The 20,722-nt window shown below is 42.1% G+C and overlaps 1 protein-coding gene across 1 annotated transcript in view; it reads left to right on the top strand.

Moving 5' to 3' along the window:
* Nucleotides 1–3,809: 3,809 nt before the first annotated feature.
* Nucleotides 3,810–20,722, top strand: part of EEA1 (early endosome antigen 1) — a 73,752-nt gene continuing 56,839 nt past the window's right edge. The window contains exons 1-2 of the mRNA XM_059816592.1: nucleotides 3,810–3,853; nucleotides 12,510–12,602. Coding sequence (XP_059672575.1) covers nucleotides 3,830–3,853; nucleotides 12,510–12,602 — 117 coding nt within the window. The 5' untranslated portion in view covers nucleotides 3,810–3,829. The remainder of the gene's footprint in view (nucleotides 3,854–12,509; nucleotides 12,603–20,722) is intronic.

Below are 20,722 nucleotides of genomic sequence, written 5' to 3'. Positions count from 1 at the left end.
TTTAGAATCCAAACTCCAGGTGGCAGGTTTTCTAAATCATTGAGGACTGAACAGGAGATGATGGCCATAATCTTTTATCTCTATATTGACTCCTTGGCTGCCATTTCGTAAATATGCACAGTACTTGTTCTACAAATACTACAAACAATTTCCAAGACCTAACAAATTTGCTGTGCTTGTATGAAGTATTTTAAGATAAAATACTTCTTTTGATCAGTAATTTCCATATGGTAAGTTGTATCATTTTGGGGGTTTGAGGAGGGTGGGGTGTTCATATTTAAATTGTGTGTAGAAGCCAGTTTTCTCCAATACCTCAAACATGGGTTTGTTGGAGGAGGTGGGCTGAGGAGATAAAGGGGAGTTTATGGAAAGTTTTAATCTTTGAAGACAGATAATTGGCAACTTTCTAATACTCTTTAATGTTATTATGTCTCTTTGTTTCGTGGTTTGTGATGTGGATTTTTAACATGATATTACTTTTACCTGCTAGTTATTATGGTTTTCAACATACAAATCCTTTAAACAAACTGTCTTCAACTGAGTTTCATAGACTTTAACTTGAAAGGAGAGAGCCTCAGAAAAAGGTGTGGGTAAATTTGAAAGCTACTTGCTGAAAGTATATGAGCAGCACATAGTGACAGTCAAAAATGTACAGTTAAAGAGCTAGGAAAAAAAACCCAACCAGAGGCTGATGCCTTTTATAAATAGGATAATTAAAAGCAACATCTTGAAAAAACAGGATACTTTTCCAGTGCAGCATGTCATGAACCCAAAGAAGTTGTGACCAAGAGATTTTGAGGTCAGGAACTTAACATGTAATCATCCATATAAACTCTGAACATGTAGGACAGTAGCCCCGAATCTTTGCAAATTTATAGGCCATAAGTCTAAGCAAGCATATGTGCTGTGGACATACCACACATTGTTTTCCCTGCCATTTTGTACCAAGTGATGGTGTTCCTTGTGGCCCTGAGTCATGGCAGAAGATTGCATGGGCACTGATTCCTGTGAGCCATGGTCCAGGAATCATTGCTTTTATTTGGCTGTACGCATAGCCATTAAAAAAAAAAAGCCAGTTATCTGTTGAAAGGTCTAAGAGGTGTTGGTGCATGCTGGGACATCCTGAATACTGCTTGTACAGTCAAAAGATTGATTTCAGTTCTCTGCTGAAATAAAGGTATGCTGGCTTCTGCAGGTGTGCAAGAGGTTGATGTAGTTCAGACTTTCAGCCTTTGGCTTCTGTTTAGAGGATGAAATACCCTCTTCCAGCTGGATCCGGGAAAGTCTTTGCCGTGATTTTGGCCTGAGACTTTCTGCCACCAATGGACTCCATAGAAAGGCGCCATTTAACCCTCCTGTCACCAAACCCCTCACAGAGTTTATGAGGTTGGATGAAATGAAAATTTACAACTCCCATGCCTGAGGACATCAAATATATTCTAACAGCCTGAGATTTCAATATTAGGGCAGCACATGATATGAATTCGTAGGCATTACCGTACACACAAGAATTAAAACAAAGGACTTCCACTGGAAGTGGGACCGATTTAATATTTTTTTTCTAGATCTCTGCCCCAAGGGTGAATTTTTTATGTGCATTTTCTGGTATTTAGTAAAGGCAGTCACACTGCAGTCTTTCTTTTACAGGCGGGAATCAATAGGGTCTCTCTTCTCTCCTTGGCTGCCTATTTAAATTTGTAGGAACTTCATATCTTTGAGCCTTATCCGGCTCTGTTGTATTTGATTGAAATTGGCCGGTGGATTCATAAGTTACTGAGGGAATGACGGGTGGACAGGGAGACAGATGCATATGTTCACACAAACATCCACACAAATAAAGGATCATGCATCTCCTTGCAAAACCTGTCTAAGAAAATCCTCCTCTGATGTAAGACTTTTAACTGGTGCCCTCAAATCTCTATCATCTTTCTCTGAGCACTCAGGAGTTGATAACCTGGGAGAGTAAAAAATGTGTTGCAAAGACGGGCTGATTAACTTACCTGGGGATGGCAAATTGAGCACTCCAGCAGTTCATCATCTAGGCTGTCAATTGCTTTTGTTGAAATATCTGGTAAAGGAAGTGAGATATTAAAATTTGCAGTCATTTTGATTAGAGTAAATATCTACAGCCTGCCTAGATATTTAAGGAACTGTACAGCCATACGAGGACAATCCTTTTCCCATTGTTAATCCCATGTACAAAATTCAGAAACAAACTTCATTACTGCCATACAGTATGCCAAATATCAAAGCTATTTCCTACTATGGACACATAAATGAAAATGATCTAATGGATGTGACCAAAGACGTCACTGCTCATCAGTTGAAGCCATTAGTGGCTATATGTGTGCTCTTAACCCACCCCAGTTGTGGACTAAATGATGTTAGCATGAAAACACACTGGAGTCTGTAGCTGGAGTAAACTGAGTTGAAACACATAATGCTGCTGTGTCTCAAGCCTTAAGCTGCTGCAGCTGAATCCTTCAGGTCATGTGCTGGTAACTCACACTAAGTCAGAGGATCTAAGAGTGCTTAGAAATGTCAGCCTTTGAGTGGAAAAATGTTTTCGATCTTTGCAGTACAACTGGTGCTCTGCTATGATATTTGCTCTACTTGGCACAATTAGTCATTTATTATTTACTCATGACCCTTTGTCTTGCATCCAGTGTGTAAAAATTGCAGCTTTAGAATAGAACAGGGAACCGTATTACATATTCTAGAGGCTACTGGTATTCCAGCAACTGTCCTGCCACATCTCACGTGGGTTTTTGCCTCAGCACCTACAGATATAGATTTTTTCTTGGCTGAACTGATGTTTTTGGGCTGTACTTTTTTTGAAGGTAGGTATGTGCTTGTGTGAGCAAAATGTTCTTTTCTTACATTTAAAAAAGACCCAGTGGGTCATGCCACCAGGTCGCCTTTTCAGTTCAGGGCTTGAAGTAAGCAGCTGCTCCTTCAGAATTAAATTTCCAATTAATTATCCAAACCAGAATGCCTTAGCAATACTCCTTTAACGTGCATTCCTCGGTACTTTCAATACCGCAGGACTAACAAAACAAACCCGGGGCTGCCTCTGCGCTTTGCCTCATACAGTGAACCCTCAGCCGCAAGTTCAAACTACAGTGTGTTACCTTCCCCTGGCCAGGACCCGATTCCAGAGGAATGACAGCGGCGAGGTGGCCCTGCAGCTGCCAGGCGCCTGGGGCAGCCCCTGAGGGGAGAAGGCCGTGCTGCCAGGGGACTGGAAACCCGCCCGGCCTCCTCCCAGCAGCGGGCTGCGCGGGCACTGCAGGCCGGGCGGGCAGAGGACGAGGGCCGGGGGGAGACACCGCCGTCCTCCCCCCTCCCGCGCCCTGCCCTCAGCAGCCGGGACGTCTCCCGGGCGGCAGAGACAGCAGGCAGAGAGCAGCAGGGCACCGAGAGCGGCGGTGCTGGGCCCGCCGCGGCGGGAAGGAGTCCGGCCCGGGCGCCCGCGGATGAGATCGCGGCGCAGACTCCACGCTGCCACAGCCACCCCGTCCCGCGGAGCAGACCCGCTGGCCTGGCGTCCTCCGCCCGGGCACCCTCCACCCTCTCTTCCCCGTTTCTTCTTCCCCCGGCTCCCCGCGGCCGGGCGGCGGCACCCCGTCTCTGCCGGGCTCGTCCCTCCCCGGGGCGGTGCGGTCCCGCCCCAGCGCGGCGGCTGCCCCGCCTCCCCGGCCGCAGCGGCTGTCACGGGGCGAGCGGGCCGCGCCGGGCTCCTGCGGGGCGGGGGCGGCGCTGCGTGGGGCCCCGCGGCTTCCCCTTCGGCCTGGCCGCGGCCGCCCGGCGGCATCCGGGCTCCGCCACCATGTTCAGGCGGATCCTCCAGCGGGTAAGGCAGCGAGACCCGCCGCGGCTGCGGCGGCGAGGGTGCCGTGCCCTGCTGTGGCGTGGCGGGGAGGTGCCGCTTCCTGGTGCCGGCCGGGCTCGGGGCCGGGCTCCCCACAGCGGGACCGGAGCTACCGGCCCGGCCCGGCCCGGCCCGGCCCGCCCTGCGGCTCAGGGGAGGGGGTAGGCCCGTGGCGGCCGCGGAGGCCGTGAGCTTGTCCGCCGCCGCCCCCTCGCCCGCCGTGGGGGACGGCCCGAGCCCCGACGGGGCGGGCCGGGCCGGGCCCACGTTCCCGCGCCGCGTCCCGGCTGGGGGCGGCGGCGTCCCCCGGGCCGGGCGGGGGTGCCGGCGTCGGGCGGGCCCCCGCGGCCGGGCGAGGGGCCTGTCGGTGGGGCGAGGGGCGGCCCTGGCCCGGCGTGGGTCCTTCCCGCAGCGCGGCGGCGTCTCCGCCCGCCACCTTCGCTCGTCGCCGCGGCTGCGGGCCGCCCGCGCTTAGGGCAGGTTGAAGGGAAGCCCAGCCTGGGGGGAGCCGCCGCGGGCACCTGGGGTTATTTCCCACGGGGCCAGCTAGCAAACAGGCTCCTAACGCCGAAAGCCAGGCCCGTGGCCACCGGCCAACAGTCTTCCTTATTTTAGGAACCGGCTTTTCCGGCACCTCAGGCTGGTTTGAAAAGCCAAGTTGTGACACTCGTTGATGAAATCTTTCTCGCCTTCCAAAATCCTTGCATATCTCTGCGGCGGTGCTGGCCGCTGTGCAGTTTGCTCGTGGCTCGGGTGGAAGCTGTCAGGGAGGTGCTGGTGAAGGGCAGGTGTCGGCGTGGCTCAGGGCTCCGGGAGTCCGTCATCGCTGGCGATGCACGGAAAAGGGTTGAGTCACGCCGGCGGTGGGAAGGCAGCGCTCCAGATCCCGCACTGCAAGAGCGTGGTGTTGGTGTCACGCAGAAGGTGCTCATGGATGGAAGGGAAACCAGCTGCCCTCGGTGTTTCGTCTGGCGTTTCTTTGGAAGCGTGCTGTCTGTATAACACGTCTGTGAAAGGGTGTTTTATTGGAAATGCTGGCATGCTTTTCTTATCTGCCATGCAAGGAAGTGTTGCTACAGGAATGAGAGTCAACAGAGGGGAAGAAAGTGCATCGGTATGCATACTGCCGACTTTTTTACTGTAAAGTGTGCCTCAAATTGTTTATCACTCATAGACCCTGAGCAGGTGAGGATCGCTCTTGGTTTGCTTGGAGCTTTGTGTTTACAGGGAAGAGCTTCCTTCCTAAAGTTTGATGGGAAGCCCTGCTAAGAAGCAGGGAAACTTAGTATGGATCTAATTAAATATTGGCAGCGTTTAACTGGATGTTTATTGATTCTGAGAAATAACAGGCCATCAAGGAAAGCTTCTATGACGGAGGAAAAAGCTTGATACAGTGCCAAAGGAAATTTGCCCCCAAGTATAAGTTCAGCTAAACACTTCCTATAAAAATCTGAAGTCGGTGCAGAAGTTTTTGTGTGTTAGAAATAAGCCATCTTCTCTGAAAATTTTAAACCAATAACTATTCCCCAGTGGCTCCTGAAAATCACAGGATTACAGCAGAGCTAATTGCCAACAAAGGTGAAACAGACTTCTTCATGCCCAAAAAATAGAGAAATGCCAAGATTTTTAAAGGCATTAATCTTTTAATTGGTGCAAATAACTATGCTTTTAAAAATCCACCTTTTATTAAGAGGGCTTTAGGCCTTTTATAGGAGTAGTGATTGTATGCACAACTTCATACGTACCTTTTTGACTTACAATCTGCCGTTGGCAAAGTATGAAAAAGACTTTTGAAGTACTTTGGTGTTAAAAGTGAGCCTTAACTTGCTGTCAAGTTTGTTCATAAAGAACATAAGTATTAAAATCTTTCACGTTTCTGAGTCAGTAATTTGAAGGCCAAGGAACCTCCTCTTGACTCTTGTGCATCATTAATGTAGCTGGCAACCCCCCCCCACCTTCCGGACACTGAAACATAGTTCTTGTATATGTGTTGGGTTTATTATTTGATTATAGGTGATGCTATCCTTTCTAGCTGGATGGCTAGTCATTACTGGTGATATAACTTGAATTATGAAAGTTTTTTTTTTTTTAAAAAAGGAGTTTGTTCTTATATTCCTTTTCTTTTGTAACTCAGCTGACCATCAAGCTGCAAAGGAGGAAAACAAAAGCTATAAAGATACTGTTTATAGTTCTAGTCACTTACTTGAAATTCTGATTCCTTAAGTTTTAAAACATCAGATGTTTCTTTTTTTATACTTCTTCTGTTCCCTGATCACCTTCTTATTTCTTCCACAGTTGTAATTTCTGTTTTTAAAGGCATCTTCACAGTGACTTTGAATGGCGTATTTTCAAAATGGAAAGTATTATATGTTCATTACTACTGAGCTTTGCTCATTTAGTTTTTGAAGTTAGTATCTCCATGCTGTCTTCAACTAGGTCCTCGTTTTAGGTCCTTTCCCTGCAAGCTGTTTCTAAATTTTATGTATGTTTTCAGTATGACATCTCGGGGATCCATCTGTTCTGTACGTTTGCGCTGTAAAACCCCCTTTAATTCATTCTTGCCACTTTTCAGTTCCATGCATTGTTTGTTGTGCGGATCTAGGAAAAAGGTAGTCTTTCCCAAAAGACATCCATGTGGAATGTTCGAGACACAACTTTCCTGCCCAGATATTTTGATTTTTGTCAGTGTATTCTTTAGAGAGCTGTCTTTTCTTTATTGTATTCAACTCTGAAGGCCCTTTGTGGCCACTGTGTCCCCTCTCTGTTGTTCATCTACTAGTAGGACAGTGGCCGTTGCCTCTGGTCTGTTAAAGCAGAGCTCACTTCTTGTATTTGCAAGATACCAAAACTTGAAAAAAAAAGAAAAAAACCACTTTTTGTAAGGAGGAGGCATTTATTTTCAGCTGGTGGATTACTTTGACCTTCCTCTGAGCCTTCTTCCCATCGCTCATGTTTTGTAGTGAAGGACTCATCTGTTGGGCCACTGCGACTACTGTTTACCTTAGTTTTTGTCTTCATTCTTTGTGTTTAACTGGCTGTCTACAACTGTTAGCCATTGTACTGCGTTCAGGTGGTAAGATCCTATTGCTCTGTTTCTAACAATGCTATAGTTCTTGGTCTTGAGATCTTGGGGTCTCGGTGGAGAACAGGGCTTTGCGGGCATTTCTGTAGCTTGGGTAGTACAATCACCTTTTGTCTTACTCCAAGCTCCGGAGCAGGGATATTTACTTGTCTGGGATGCATTGCATTTCATGCCTTACCTATAATTTTCTTTTTACGTTTATAATTGCAGGGCTCACTAGATAGCGTATTTACATGGACGGATGCTGAACTGCAGCTGTGCTCGTGCTCTCCCTGTGGGGTCAAAGGGAGCACGTGTGCCTCTTCTGGGCACAAGGTCTGCTTGCGTGGAACAGGTGGTGCGATGGGAAAGGAAGGTTTTATGCCCTATGAAGTCAGGAGTCATTTCATTTTACGGAGTCATAAAATAGTGTCACACTTCTTCAGAAGTAAACAATGTTACGGATCTGTATTGCCTGTACTGTTTCTAGCACTGAGAGTTGTTTGATAACAAGAGCTTTGGCCGCCTTATCTTCTCATTCTTGCGTCTTATTTGTTGCTTCAGGACCTTAATATGTTTGGACAATAGTACCCTTCTGTGGTATTTAAATCTGTCCTGGGAAAACTGTATAAATCCATATTTGTTCAGACTTTCTCAAGGCTTAACATATTTTTTCAAAGGTTTAATTTATTCTGAATTTAAAACTGCTGAAAAGAGTATCATAACTGAATGGAGTGTAGCTATAGACAGACAAATGACTATGCAAAAATGACACGGTAGCAATCCATATTTATACGCCATCATTTTAATGCTTTAGCTCAACTCAGTCATTATGTAATTTTCTATTCCTTTTCAGCAAACAAGCTGCAATCGTTGTCATCTTTTTTGTGTTAATGATGTTTCTTTATATTAGCTTGCAGTTTGGAGAAAACACAGAGAACAACATTATGAAGTTTAGCATATTACTTCTACAACTCTAGTGACAGTAGTAGAAACATGCTTCTCTGCAAAGTAAACAGATATAACTCTGACAACTAGGAAAGAAATACGCTGGGTGAGAAACTAATTTTGAATCAGTCTTTCAACTCCAGGTATGCCTTTAAGGGTCAAATGTTAATTTTGTAAAAATACATGTACAGAAGCCTGTGTGAAAATGTACTTTTCTTATGGGATTCATAAGTCATTCTTTTGCTCCCCTGTATAGTCCAACTGAAAACAAAGAGCATCATTCTGAGTCTTTCCTTAGTTCACAAAAACTGAGTTGTTCAGTGTGTTGTGATTTTTAAATTTTTTTTTATGGAACTTGATATAACAGTGGTCTGGAAGCCTAGCTTAAACTTGTGTGTGAACCTATTTGATCAAGCAACGATCAGTTAAAAAAATATTCCCAATCCCCCATTCTTTATATGGCTGGAGAAGGACATTTAAATTATATTACAGCCTTGAAAGATAAGTTAATTGCATTTATGGTCTTGGTTTCCATAACATCCTTCCAAATTTGTATTAAATTTTTCTTGCTAGTCTGTATTACTTTGCAAATGGATGCTTGGAGTGTTTCTCCCAATCTTGAAAGTTACTTAATGACATCTTTCCTTCCCACCCTTCTTCCCTGCGCATGCCACTCACCAGAAAATGCCACCTATTTGTACAAAGTTTTCTAAATCTAGCTTGGAATTATGCATTCTCTTTTAAGGAGAGCATGTTGTTTTTTGAAAGATTAAAAGGATTTTACCAGGTACTGTTTAATAATTTCTGTCTCGTATCTTACAGGTCTTTTCCAACCATAGTGATTCTGTGATTCTGTAGTAAGACATGCCATGTGGTGCCTTTTAGTGTGTTTGTAGCATGTCTGAAGTGTTGCATAAGGCAAATACTTTAATCAACCACGTAGTAATAACAATGTACTTATAATATTAGAGCTTTCATCCTGGAGGTTGTAATAATCTTCAATTTGTAGTGCTAGAACTAGCAGAACTTAATGTGCAAATCTCATTGCAAAATGCAGTCAACTCTGGGGTGAAATGTGATGGGCGATTAACAATGCAGAGTAGCATTGTATAAGAAGTTAGGATTTAAGGTGAAGAAAATACTGTGTTAATTGTCACAGAAGATTCTTGGTTTTGGGACGAAATGATTCATTAGGTATGCTGAAAGCATACGCTCAGGTATTGCGAAAATGGAGGTGTTTGCTGCCTGTCTGAGGAGGCGGTTGGACTGTCTCTTATTGCCATTGCCCAGGCTATCAAGTTTTGTTCAGGTTCTCACTCTGTTCTCATGCCTTTCTGTCCAAGGCTGTATGAAGGCACATTCTTCAGTTTTGGGAGCTGAAGAGTAGAACCAAAGGCTTCCCTTTCTTGTAAAGGATTAGTGAAAAAGTGGATATCCTTTAATGCTGACACTTTTCTCCATTTAAAAGCATCCCATTTCTACTTGTGGATGTAGATGCTGGGACAGATATGGCTCCAAGTTCTCAGGTTTCCTGGAACAGAGCAGCCTCCTTAGCTAACTGCCATACAAAAGCCTTTTTATCACGTTCTGATTTTTAAAGCCTTTCTAAAAATTCCTCTCAGTAAGAAATGGATTCTTACATTGTGAAAGTTCAGCTCCTTTATGGAAGAAAGCTTTGACACCTGACCTCTTCATCTTCCCTTATGTAGATGTACGTGTATATACATCATCTTTGGATTCTTTATTCTTGCACAAAATGGATTCACAAGTGAGCCTTACCTCTGGGTTGCTTGACTGTGGTTTATGGATTGCATGGAAAGGAACTTCTGAACTATATAAACCGCAGAAAACTGTTCATAACATTAGATGCAATATTCTAACTTACCTGCCTTACTGAGAAACTTTGCTACACCTTACCAATTGTTTCAGATATTATTCCTGTGACTGTCAATCCACGCAATCCATGTTCTCATTAATGGAGTTACTAAACTTGTGTTTCAGAGCTCTCCTGCAGGATGTGTGTTTCTGCAGGGTAGTGCTTCAGGGATCACAGAATGACTTGGGTGGGAAGGGAGCTCAGGGGCTCAGTCTGAGCTTCTGCTGCAAGCGGGACCAGCTCAGAGGTCAGGAGCAGGCTGCTGAGGTGTGGCATCATGCTGGAGAAGCTTTTCCTTACATTGAGTGGGAACCTCTCTTGTTTCAGTTTCTGTGTCTTGTCCTCCCACTGTGCACTGCTGGGAGCAGCCTGGCTTTCTCTTTTTGATGACCTCCTTGTAGGTGGTGGTGGGGCTGCTGTTAGGCCCTCCCAAAGCTGTCTCTGCTCCACTCCTGTTCCCTCAGCCTCATCCCACAGGGCAGGTTCTCCAACCCCACAGCTGTCTTGGTGGCCTTTTGCTGAACTCACTCTGGTTTATCAATGTCCTCCCTAGACTGGGAGAGCCAAAACTGGATGCAGTATCTCGACGTGGTCCAACAGGTGCTGGCCAGTGGGGGATGATCACTTCCCTTTGTCAGTTGGCTGGACTCCTGTTAATACAACCCAGGGTGCTGGTGGCCCTCTCTGCTGCCAGGACATGCTGCTGGCTCCTGTTCGGCTTGCTGTCTGACATGAGCCCTGGGTCCTTTTCAGCAGAGAGGCCTGTGTTGCTGCCAGGGGTTTTCCTTCCCAGGCACAGGACTCTGCATTTGTCCCTGCTGAATTGCATGACGTTCCTGTTGGCCTGTTCCTCCAGCCCATCTAGGTCCCTCTGAATGGCAGCCCTGCCCTTGAATGTATCAACTGGTCCTCCCAGTTTGATGTCATATGAACACTTGATGAGCGTGCACCCGTGGTCCATGCTGGGACGTGCCTTGTTTATTGTCTGTATCAGTGACCTGGAGGAGAAGTACTAATGCTTTCACTTCAACATGCTTTGCATGTGCATCGTATTCTTTGCTTACATCCTTTTTTGCCTCTCCTGTTATTAACTTGGAGAGTTTGCGTCACATTGCCTATTGCTTTTGTATGCTGTACTAGAAGGAAACTATATTGTGTTCTTATTTTCTTTAGAAACATAAACCAGCTAAAATAAAAAAGACATGCAGGTAGGAAAACCAGCATATGTTGATCGCTTAACTCATGACCCCGGAGAAGGCTGGAATGAGGAGAGATGATCCCCTCCTTCACGTACTGTCGCCAGCCCTGATAGCTTGCTGCTTCATTCCTCCTCACTTCCCTTTGGCCAGTCTTCGGAGCCTTTCTAAAATTGAACTGTATCTCACTGGAAATTAAGTCCTTAATCAGTAAACTTGGCCTTTTTGTTATATATTTTTTTATTTGATTAGCAATAAAAGGCTGTTATCTTTATGAAAGTTGGAACTAGAACATTCTTTACAAAACAAAGCAGGAAAGTGTACTTAATTTTCAAAGTATGGAAAAGCATGCATGCTGCAGATATCTTATAAAAGGTTATATAGCTGATTTGTCTGGGAAATAAAAGAGGATATATTTGAGCAAGAAAATTCTAAAACAAATAAGATTTGGTAGACCCCAAGATCTAGAAACTAAAACTATTTATCTACTTCTGTCCCTCTCTCTGTAGATTTTCCTCTCTGTATTTAAAATTCTGTATCTTTAATCCCCCTATATTAAAATAGAAAATCCTTTGTAACATTACAAGTATTTCCAGATGGGCTAAAATACAGCAGTAGCATTACTTCTTCCCATTTGCAATTGTCATCATGGAATTGGATAATATGAACTTTTATTTTTTGTTGAAACTAGGATTGCATATCAGTATTAAGATAACTTCTTTACTGATGTTTGCTTTGAGAGTGCTAACTCTTCTGCCATTGGTCCAGCAATGGCGTTCTGGAGACGAGTAAGAGAAGTTATATCAAATTTAAATCAAAGTTATAGTTAAATAAGGATTATAAGCTGTGATCCATCTATCCAGATTTTGAATCATGTAGTATTTCAAATTTATTTGCTTATTTTCTTTAAATCTGTAGTTTCAAATCAATACTGTTTTTTTGATTTTCACCGTATTCATAGGAGTTTATTTTTATAGGTTGTCTTACTGATTAATGTGTTTTAACTTTACCAAAGGCTTGATTTTTATTTTTATTTTTTCCATATCAAGGAATTGTACCCGCTTGCGTGCTTATTGTATCAGCAGGGTCCTCACTCTTTAGTTTTCTGTCTTTCAGATATTTAAAGGCTTGTTCAGATTGTAGACAAGTTACCAAGAAAGTAGGATGATACTAGTTTGCTACTTTTGAAACTGTTTAGATTGTAATTTCTAGTGTTTTCCTATTGGATATAGAGACCTAATTTAACATCAGAGTGAGTGATATAAGGACAGGATTTAGCCTAATTCTTTGGTTTGTGTTGAGTGTTCATGAGAGGAAGTGGTTTAAAATCCTGGCCTTTGCTTCTGGTGTCTGCTTGTTCTTTGATGCATGGAGAGTCTTGGATAACAGCTTTTGTTGAAGTGTTGCACTGAAAATTATATAATTGCTTGTCAACTTGTTCACTTCATTATTCTTCTGGAGGGAAAATACTTCTGTATTCCAGCAAGTAGAAGAGAGGCCTTTGTATAGGTTATGTACCATGCTTTATTTCATTTTTCTCTCCCCCTTCTATTTCAGACTCCGGGTAGAGGTGGATCTCAGAGCTCGGATTCGGATTCATCTGCCACACCAGGAAATGCTGTGGACGTGAACAACGAAGGCACCTCTGAGGTACTGTACACTGTACATGAGATTGGAGTCTTAAACCTTGGGTGCTGTTTCTCTGATCCATGAAGCTGTTGGGAGTAACTTTTGATGCTCTACCTAAATAACAGCAGTACTAAATAAACGCTCGAAGTGTCATCTTCTAAGAATTGGTTGTTATTTAAATAAAAAATGAAGGCTAGGCTGTATTTATATGTCTATTTAAACAGTCACAAGCAATCCTTCCTGTAATTCTAGAGGTGAATTATTAAAATTAAAAGCAATGAGACATAAGCTTAAGACTCCTTGTTAATAAATCTTCTATGAAAGTTCTGAAAAATGGGGCTTAACGTTTTATCACACTTGTACTCCCTTTTCACCTTGCTTCTGCTAAGCTATAATGTGTACTGGAAGCCTCCTCCTCATTGTGAAATATCAAATGTGTTGGTTTTTGTTTGGTGTTGGTGTATAAATCTACCACTTGTAAATCCTATTTATTTTTTATGTGCTATATGCCATAGTTAACCAACAGAGTAAGTTGTTATTCTTGCTTCAATCCCATATTACAATGTCTTTGGATATACAGTGTTGTCAAAGATTAACTCTGAAAAATGCAAACTGACTTCACTGGCTGTTGAAGCTAGTTTGCGCTAATGTAGCCTGATTACCTAGCTTGAAAACGTTTCAAGCTTAGCATACAAATGCAGTGCAAGGTTAATTACTCCTGTTACAGCATTAAAGGGAGCAAATTCTTACACTGAATAAAGTGTATGATGATTCAAATACTCCTATGTCTGCTATGGTAGGAGATAAGAGAAACTTTCACTGTGCTGTTTAGAATCCTAATTGCCTTCCATCTGTGCATCTGCTTATTTCTTACTTCTTGAAGCCTTATTACAGTCTGTATAATCAGACATTCCTTAATATTTTGCTGCATGTTTTACATGTCATGCATTTGTGAGTCCAAATCTGGTTTGTATGCCTATTTACAACATCCCTGAAGCAAATAAATATTCTTAAATTGCAGACTAAAATCTCAGTACTTTTGTAGTTAATTAAAGGCATAAAAATGTGCAATGAGATAATTGCTTCTTTCCAAAGCTTGGCTAAAATTGCACAATTCTGTTAATGTGAGTGCAATGTCACTGACTGCACAGCTGGTGTGTGTCACAAGGTACCTCAATACTAATGTAGTAGTATTTTCTTGACATAGGATGAGCTTTCAAAGTGGTGGTGTGCCTGCACTATTGCACCATTGGCTTTTCTCGCTACTGAGTTGAAACTGGGTCAGACTAAAGGCTGCCCTGTCACTTTTGATACTGTATAACATGAAGAAGTGTCTTTTAGTTGTCAATAATTCCACCACCTGTTGCATTAGTTAGAGGTGGGGTGTTCGCCTTAGCATATAATTTCAAAATCTGTTTGAAATTGACCTCCAAAGCTGGTGATGGGTCCTTACTCTCCTGAGATTCACACATTACAACACGCAACTTGAGCCTTTCTGTTGGTCGTCCTTTTCCTGTGCAGCTGGCCTGAGGTGTTGTCTTTCTGAGAACTTCTCTCCAGGAGCACTGTAGCCAGACTTTGCAGAATGTTTGCTTTCCGTTTTGTTGTTATGTTCCCACCAGGTTCTCCAGTATTACATAAAGTCAGGAATCCAGTTGACTTGTTTTAGCTCCAGTTTCTTGGCTAGATCTTCTAATTTGTATTGCTGAAAGATTCAAATGGAGACTAATTATTAAATCTGTGCATATTCTCATGTTTCCTACCTTCTCAAACCTGGTTGAAAGCAGTCCTGATTTTTGAGAATTGTAGTATGAAACAAAAGGAGTGGGGAGGTCTGAATTCAAACAGTTCCTTGCTCAAGGAGAGGTGAAAATCTGTTTTAGTTGTGTCTGTGGCCACGTGAGCACTTCAGATCACATGTGGACCTGTAATCAAGTCTAGGTACGTCTTTTATTCACTGTGCAATCTGCCCAAGGAGGAAACGTTTGAGCCTATCCTACCTTTGTAGCTTAGGTCCCAGTGCAACTCTATCTGCAGTACGGGGTTGCTAAATACTCTATGCTTGCAGTGAGTCCACCAGTGTGCTTATGCTTTCATTGGTGTAATGTGGCTGTGTTAGCTAGACAGGTTTGCCATGGACATCCTTTTTGGAAGGGGCCTTAACCTTTCCATGCGTGCACAGAGAGTTGTGTTCAGGCTGTTCTGCCTGCCTGTAGCGCTCTGCCAAGGAGGTGCAGGCATTCTCCAGACAGCAGTGTGGACAGAGGCCCACAGCACTTTACTCTTTACCCTGCTTTTGCTAGGTGTTTAAGCATGTGGCACGTGTCTTGAAGATGTAAAGCTGTTGTTCTTCAGAAATGGGTTTAACTTTTGGCTTTGGTAAATCTCTGGTGAGCATGCTGAGTTGTTATTTTTTTAAAAATTCTACTGAGGAAGGCACATATTTTTCCCTAAGCATGCGGCTGTGCTGGCACCTAGGCCTCTCCTGCTGCCGCAAACTTGCTTATTAATTTACAGGGGTATTTATGCAGTCTCACCGCACCACCCTTGTCTCTCTCTGTGAAACATCTGAATGCCCTTATGGGAAACTGCGTGATGGATCTGACGTGATGCCCTATAACGGTTCACTCACAATTTGTTATGCAGCTGATTCCTCTGTCACATGAAGGGGGTACCAAGAGTGTCTGGAAAACCCATAGTAGTATGCAGCATGGTGCTAACTTTTAACGCGTGTTTTGGATTTGTTTATTTTCATGTTCTTAATAACTGTTCCTTCTTGCCTTCTCCATGGTATTGATATGTGGTTTGCAAAAACTATCTTTCCAAAAGGAAAACAGACTGTGCTTTTGGTGATTGTAGAGAACTTCTAGTGTAAGAATTTGTGTTTGATTCCAAATCTGCTTTTTTGTCTTTATTAGTTTCTTAAAAACAAATATACGTTTCACAGGGTTTCATCTGTCCACTATGTATGAAAGTGTGTGTAACTCCCACTGATCTGTCTGAACATTACCAGAATGAGCACACTGGGACAGAAGGAAGACAGGAGCTTCGTGACCTCCCAGCTGTTACTGTGGGTCTTGTTTATTTTGTTTCAATAGCTTTGGTAATGGGCTGCTTTAAATGAACATACTTCTTTTCTCCTGGCTTGGGTGTCAGCTTGCTAAATGGTTTCTTTTGATTCCTTGCTGAAACATAATTTGATCCCTTATGCTTGATTCCGAAGTACATATTCAGGAGAAGAATTAATCTATGTCTAGCTTTCTGGTTTGCAGTTGTCTCTCACATGAAATATTTGTGGTATTGGGAGACTTGCAGTCATGGGCGTATTCTTTTTGAACAGCTTTTGCTTGATTTTCTTGTAAATAAGACTATTACAATATTTGATTTACTTCACTTCGGACTCAGTGTAGTGATAAATACGGTATTGGATCTGGTACATCCTTTGTGAAAAAAAATGTTTTTGAGCTCTTATTAGCTAACTATTTTTAAAGCAGATTTCTAGCGAGAGATAGGTACATTGGGTAAAAGATGGAACAGAGGACAGGAATATAAAAAATTTAGAAGCTTCTCTTCTTGAACATGTTTAAGAGCCTTACATATTGCAGCAACATTACAAAAATAATTATAAAACTGATTTTTATATAGAACTTTATTGGAATTTGTTATGCCCCCAACAAAATGCAAAGGCTCTTTCAGTTAACAGACATTATATATAGTAGTGCGTTTCTAAATTCTTTCAGTTGTGGAGTGTAAAACTGCACAATTAAAACAAAGTGTGTAGTTTTACACTCCTCAATTGGAAGGATTTAGATTCTGTAAGGTAACTGTCTCCAGCTGCAGAAGGCTATCTGAATTTTTTCTGCTGTGAACCTTCAGAGAGTAGATTTGACTTCTGGGGGCAGGCAGCTTGCCATGCACTAAATGGGTTTGTATGGTGGTGAAGTTTTGCATTCTTTCTTCAGACATTACTTTTGTTGAGTTTTGGAATCAAAGTGTTTTTCTTAGGCTGTGTGAGCAATGTGATTTTATTGTGTTTGTTGCTGTATGCATTTGCTAAGTTGTGCTTTTTTCCTTCACTACACTCAGTGTGTATTTACACTTTATTTTTGAAGGGAAAACTTCAAATTGTGGGATGTTATTCCCAAAGATGATGAAAACCATCAATACACTGATTATCCTAGAGTTACTTGAGATCTCTTTCCAAGGGTGAAGTGTCATCTGTTAAAGTGAGCAGGATCTGTGGTAAAACTGGCCCATGCTGCTCTCCTGGACTGCTGGGGACATCCTCAGAGCCAGGACAACTGGAGACTAGCTTTTGATTGACTCCTTACTGCCTCCTGTTCAAGCAGGGACCATCTGTAGAGCTCTGTTCGTGGTCAAGTCAGCTTTTTATTTTCTTTATTATCTGGTCACAATACAAGTGCCTTACTTGAATAAGCTATGATTTACCAGTGGCAGATTGTGGCATTCCTGATGCAATGATAACAGTAGATTGTGGGATGTGAGCCATCAGAGGTGGTTTGGTTACCTGAAGTTACTCTTTTATTTAAGCTGGGTTGTGTTTAACGTAGTTTCATGGAGTTAACTGTGGGTTCTTGCCCACTTTGAGTTTTTGTTTTTCCACCATCAGTTACTTGTCAGTACTTTTTACTTGTCAATAGCTGATTACAACTTTTTAACTTGATAAAACTTGTGTATTGATTGTAACATATGAAATACAAATTCTGTTGTTTCTAGCTGTTACTGTTTCCTGTTGGTAAAGCTGTGTTTCTTGGTACAGTGATTCAGTAAATATCTGGAAGAGGTGAGAAACAAAGAACGCTAATATATATAGATTTTTTTTTCCCAGTTTGATCTTTTATTATACCAGTGTGCACAGAAGCAGTGAAAAAGTGGGGAAATCTGTTAATCGTTATCATCAATACTAATATGTAAAGTTTAAAATACTTGACTACTGAGAAGCTGATGGTTTGCATTTGTTGATGGAAAATGATAGTTTGCATTTGCAACAAGCACATTGTGATCCTGAAGCAGCAACACAGCTAGGTTGCCATTCCTGAGTCAGCATTATAAAAAGAATATGTTCTGTTACCAATGTCATCTTATGTAGCAGACACATGAAACATGGCTGAGTTTTTGGCTTACTTAGACTGGTGTTTGGCTTTCTGTTGCTTGTGGATACTGTGAAAAGTTCAAATACATTTTGTTGGAAACAATGCTGAAGAAGCTCCCGAGTTCAGTTTTTTTGCCAGTGCATTCTCCTCAAACATGGAGATAGGACTTGTTGCAAGGGCACTGTTTGGTCACACTTTGTCAGACCTGAAAAATTGTCACTTGGTTGACAAAAGCATTAGTACCTTGCTTTTAATTTTGCCTATAGCGTTCTTCACTAACCTGTCTTCCACTGATACACCCTCCTTGCTGATGAAAATTTTAGTAGGTCAGGTCATTTGCCCCTCTGTTCTCCTTGCCCTTCCCTCCTCTCTGTCCTCATGCAGTGAGAGTTGGTCTTGTTCTTCAGTCACAGGCGTCCACTCCTGCAGTTCCCAAAGGTGGCTGATGTCTGGTTGTGGGAAATGATCCTTGCCACTTGCCTACAGCCTTATTCATGGCCTTCCTCTTAAACAGCTCTCTGTGTAGCCGTTGTTTTTCGAACTAGGGATTGCACCGTATGATAGCTGGTGAAAATGACAGTGAAATACTTTCCCTTGCCCCTCCAAGCACTGATGAAGCCTTACTTTAAGACAAAGGCTTATGCAGCTGCAGGAACAACCACCAAAATATTGGCAAGTGTCTCTGTCCATATATAGCCAACTCCGCCAAACAAATGCCCTATGGAAGTCATGTGCATTGCCACGTTCCCAAGCAGGGACATTGTTCCCCAACTTTCAAGCATACAGTGGTGTCACTAACAAAAGCTGTGTGGCTGCTTCTTCTTTGTTTTCTTTTTCCTAAAGCAATGATATGTTTCTAAACCGTGTCCAGCATTTCCTGACTGTCTCTCTTGGACATTCAGGACATCTAAAGAGTTGAGTCAGTTAGAGAGGCTTAGTTTCAGACTTCCCTTCCCGGTTTCTCCTGAGGCATCCAAAAAAACCACTCTATGGTACTCCTACAATGTTTAGAATATAGTGGCTGTTAATATCTATTGTCTTATCTACAACTAGGCTAAATCTAAGGCAATTTTTACACAGTTCTTTTGGGTAGTCTTCATAACTTCCCAGATGTTCAATAAATATGTATTTCCTAGCTAATACAAGCAAGATATGACCCTGATGTTTTCTGAACAGGCTTTTCATAGCAGGATTGCCTAGAGTGTAAATTGGCATACTAGTTGTGCAAAAATGTGTGTTTTTTGGTCTTTCTTTGAAAATACCTCATTCTTTATGGTGTTTTCTTCCTACTTTTCTCTTGTTGTAGAGGCAATTGATTGCATCTTCTGCTTTTATGGATGCCCTTGGAATGTTGCGGACTGGTTTGGCACACAACATCATGTCAATGCTTTAATGCTGCTATTTTATTCTCTTTGGCTGCTCTTTCAGTTGCTTATCAAATTAGGTTGTGGCAGTTTTCACCTCAGTGATACTTGCCTGCTTTACACAGGAACAAAAATCATTGGTTGAGCTACATTAGTACATTAATTTGCTGCAGCATATGAACAATACTAAGAGAATGAAAAATTAGAGATACTGTTTTGATTTGGCTTGGCCATGTGATGCGACTTTTCTTTAAGAAATAGAGAATCCACTGGATTAGAATTTCTAATTCATCTCAAAATTGTAGTCTTGTAGGTTGTGACAGAATTGTAGTCTTACTTATCAACAGTAATAAAAACAGAAGAGAACTGAACTAGAAATTATGTTGGTTCTATTCTTCTCAGGAGAAAATCCAGCTTCTTTTCTGGGAAGATATTGAGTCTGCAGTCTGGTATAAAATAAACTGTAGTAAGACACCTTTTTTCTTTTTGTCCAGAAAGTTAAATACTTACTTGTGTAATTGAAATGGACAGCAGGTCTTAATTGTATAAACCATGACCTTTTTACCTACTTTTCTAATGATTAAATAGAGATGTTATCTGAGGAAGCCACTGTCTTACTGTTTACGTAAACACAGAGGAAAAGGCTTTTACTGGTGGAAGGCATGGAAAAAATGTCAACGGTATTTTCCTTTTAACAATATATAGAGGGAGTGACCTGATTTATTTATTCTTTAACTTAAAATATCTCATGATTTTTTTTTTGTATCAGTATGTAAGACTTCTGAAATAAATTGTGAAATGTGGTCTTGCCCTTGCTCTCTAGGCAGACAGTTTAATCTGCCTCTGAGAACTTCCTGAGGATTCAGTTAATTGCTTCGATATATATTTGGGAAGTAAAGCCTAGAAACTACTTGATACATCTTTGATGTCTGAAACATCAGTATGTTTCTGTCCTCTGGCCCTAAGTATATATAGTTCCTAATGTTCTGTCCTGTAAAATGTCTCACTCATTAAATCACTGTGTAACTGGAGAATGTATGAGTTTTAGCTTAGACTTACTATTTAAATGCTGGTGAAGATGTGTATCTTGTATCAAGGAAGGTTGTGGAGGTTCACCTGCAGTGGAAAAATGTGAATGGTGAGTTTAGAATTTTTCCAAATATTCATAACACACAAAACCTAAAATCAACTCCAGAAAAGCGTTTATGCCTCTGAGCACGTGAACATGCCATACAGTTCTTGAACTTACTTTCAGTTTTTAAACATGCTGGACTTTATTCGCAGCATACAGCTTATCGTACCAATACAGTTGTGAAAGAATTGTTAATGTAAGTCTGGATTCTGAGACATGGGCAAACATAGGTCATGGCTGGAAGGTGTTACAGCTTTGGGCTTGAATCACAGCTATTGCTTTTTGTTCATGCGGCTCACTGGAAACAGGTTGTAGGCTTGAGTGCTGGCCCAGTATTTCTGGAAGGTCAAAGATGAAGCCCAGAAACGCAAATTTATTTATGTATTTATTTTCAACTTAAAGCCTGGTTGTGTGAATGCCAAGCATGTTAAAGTACATACTGGATTGAGCTAAGCTGTCCTCTAGTATGTGTATGGTAGAATAGTCACTCATCTCTTCCATACGGTAAAATTATCAATTATACTGAAATTC

This window comes from Gavia stellata, chromosome 4 (genome assembly GCF_030936135.1).
Source record: "Gavia stellata isolate bGavSte3 chromosome 4, bGavSte3.hap2, whole genome shotgun sequence".
NCBI classification, from domain to species: domain Eukaryota; kingdom Metazoa; phylum Chordata; class Aves; order Gaviiformes; family Gaviidae; genus Gavia; species Gavia stellata.
Note: the sequence above shows the minus strand (reverse complement) of the source record. Positions and strands in the feature narration are given on the sequence as shown.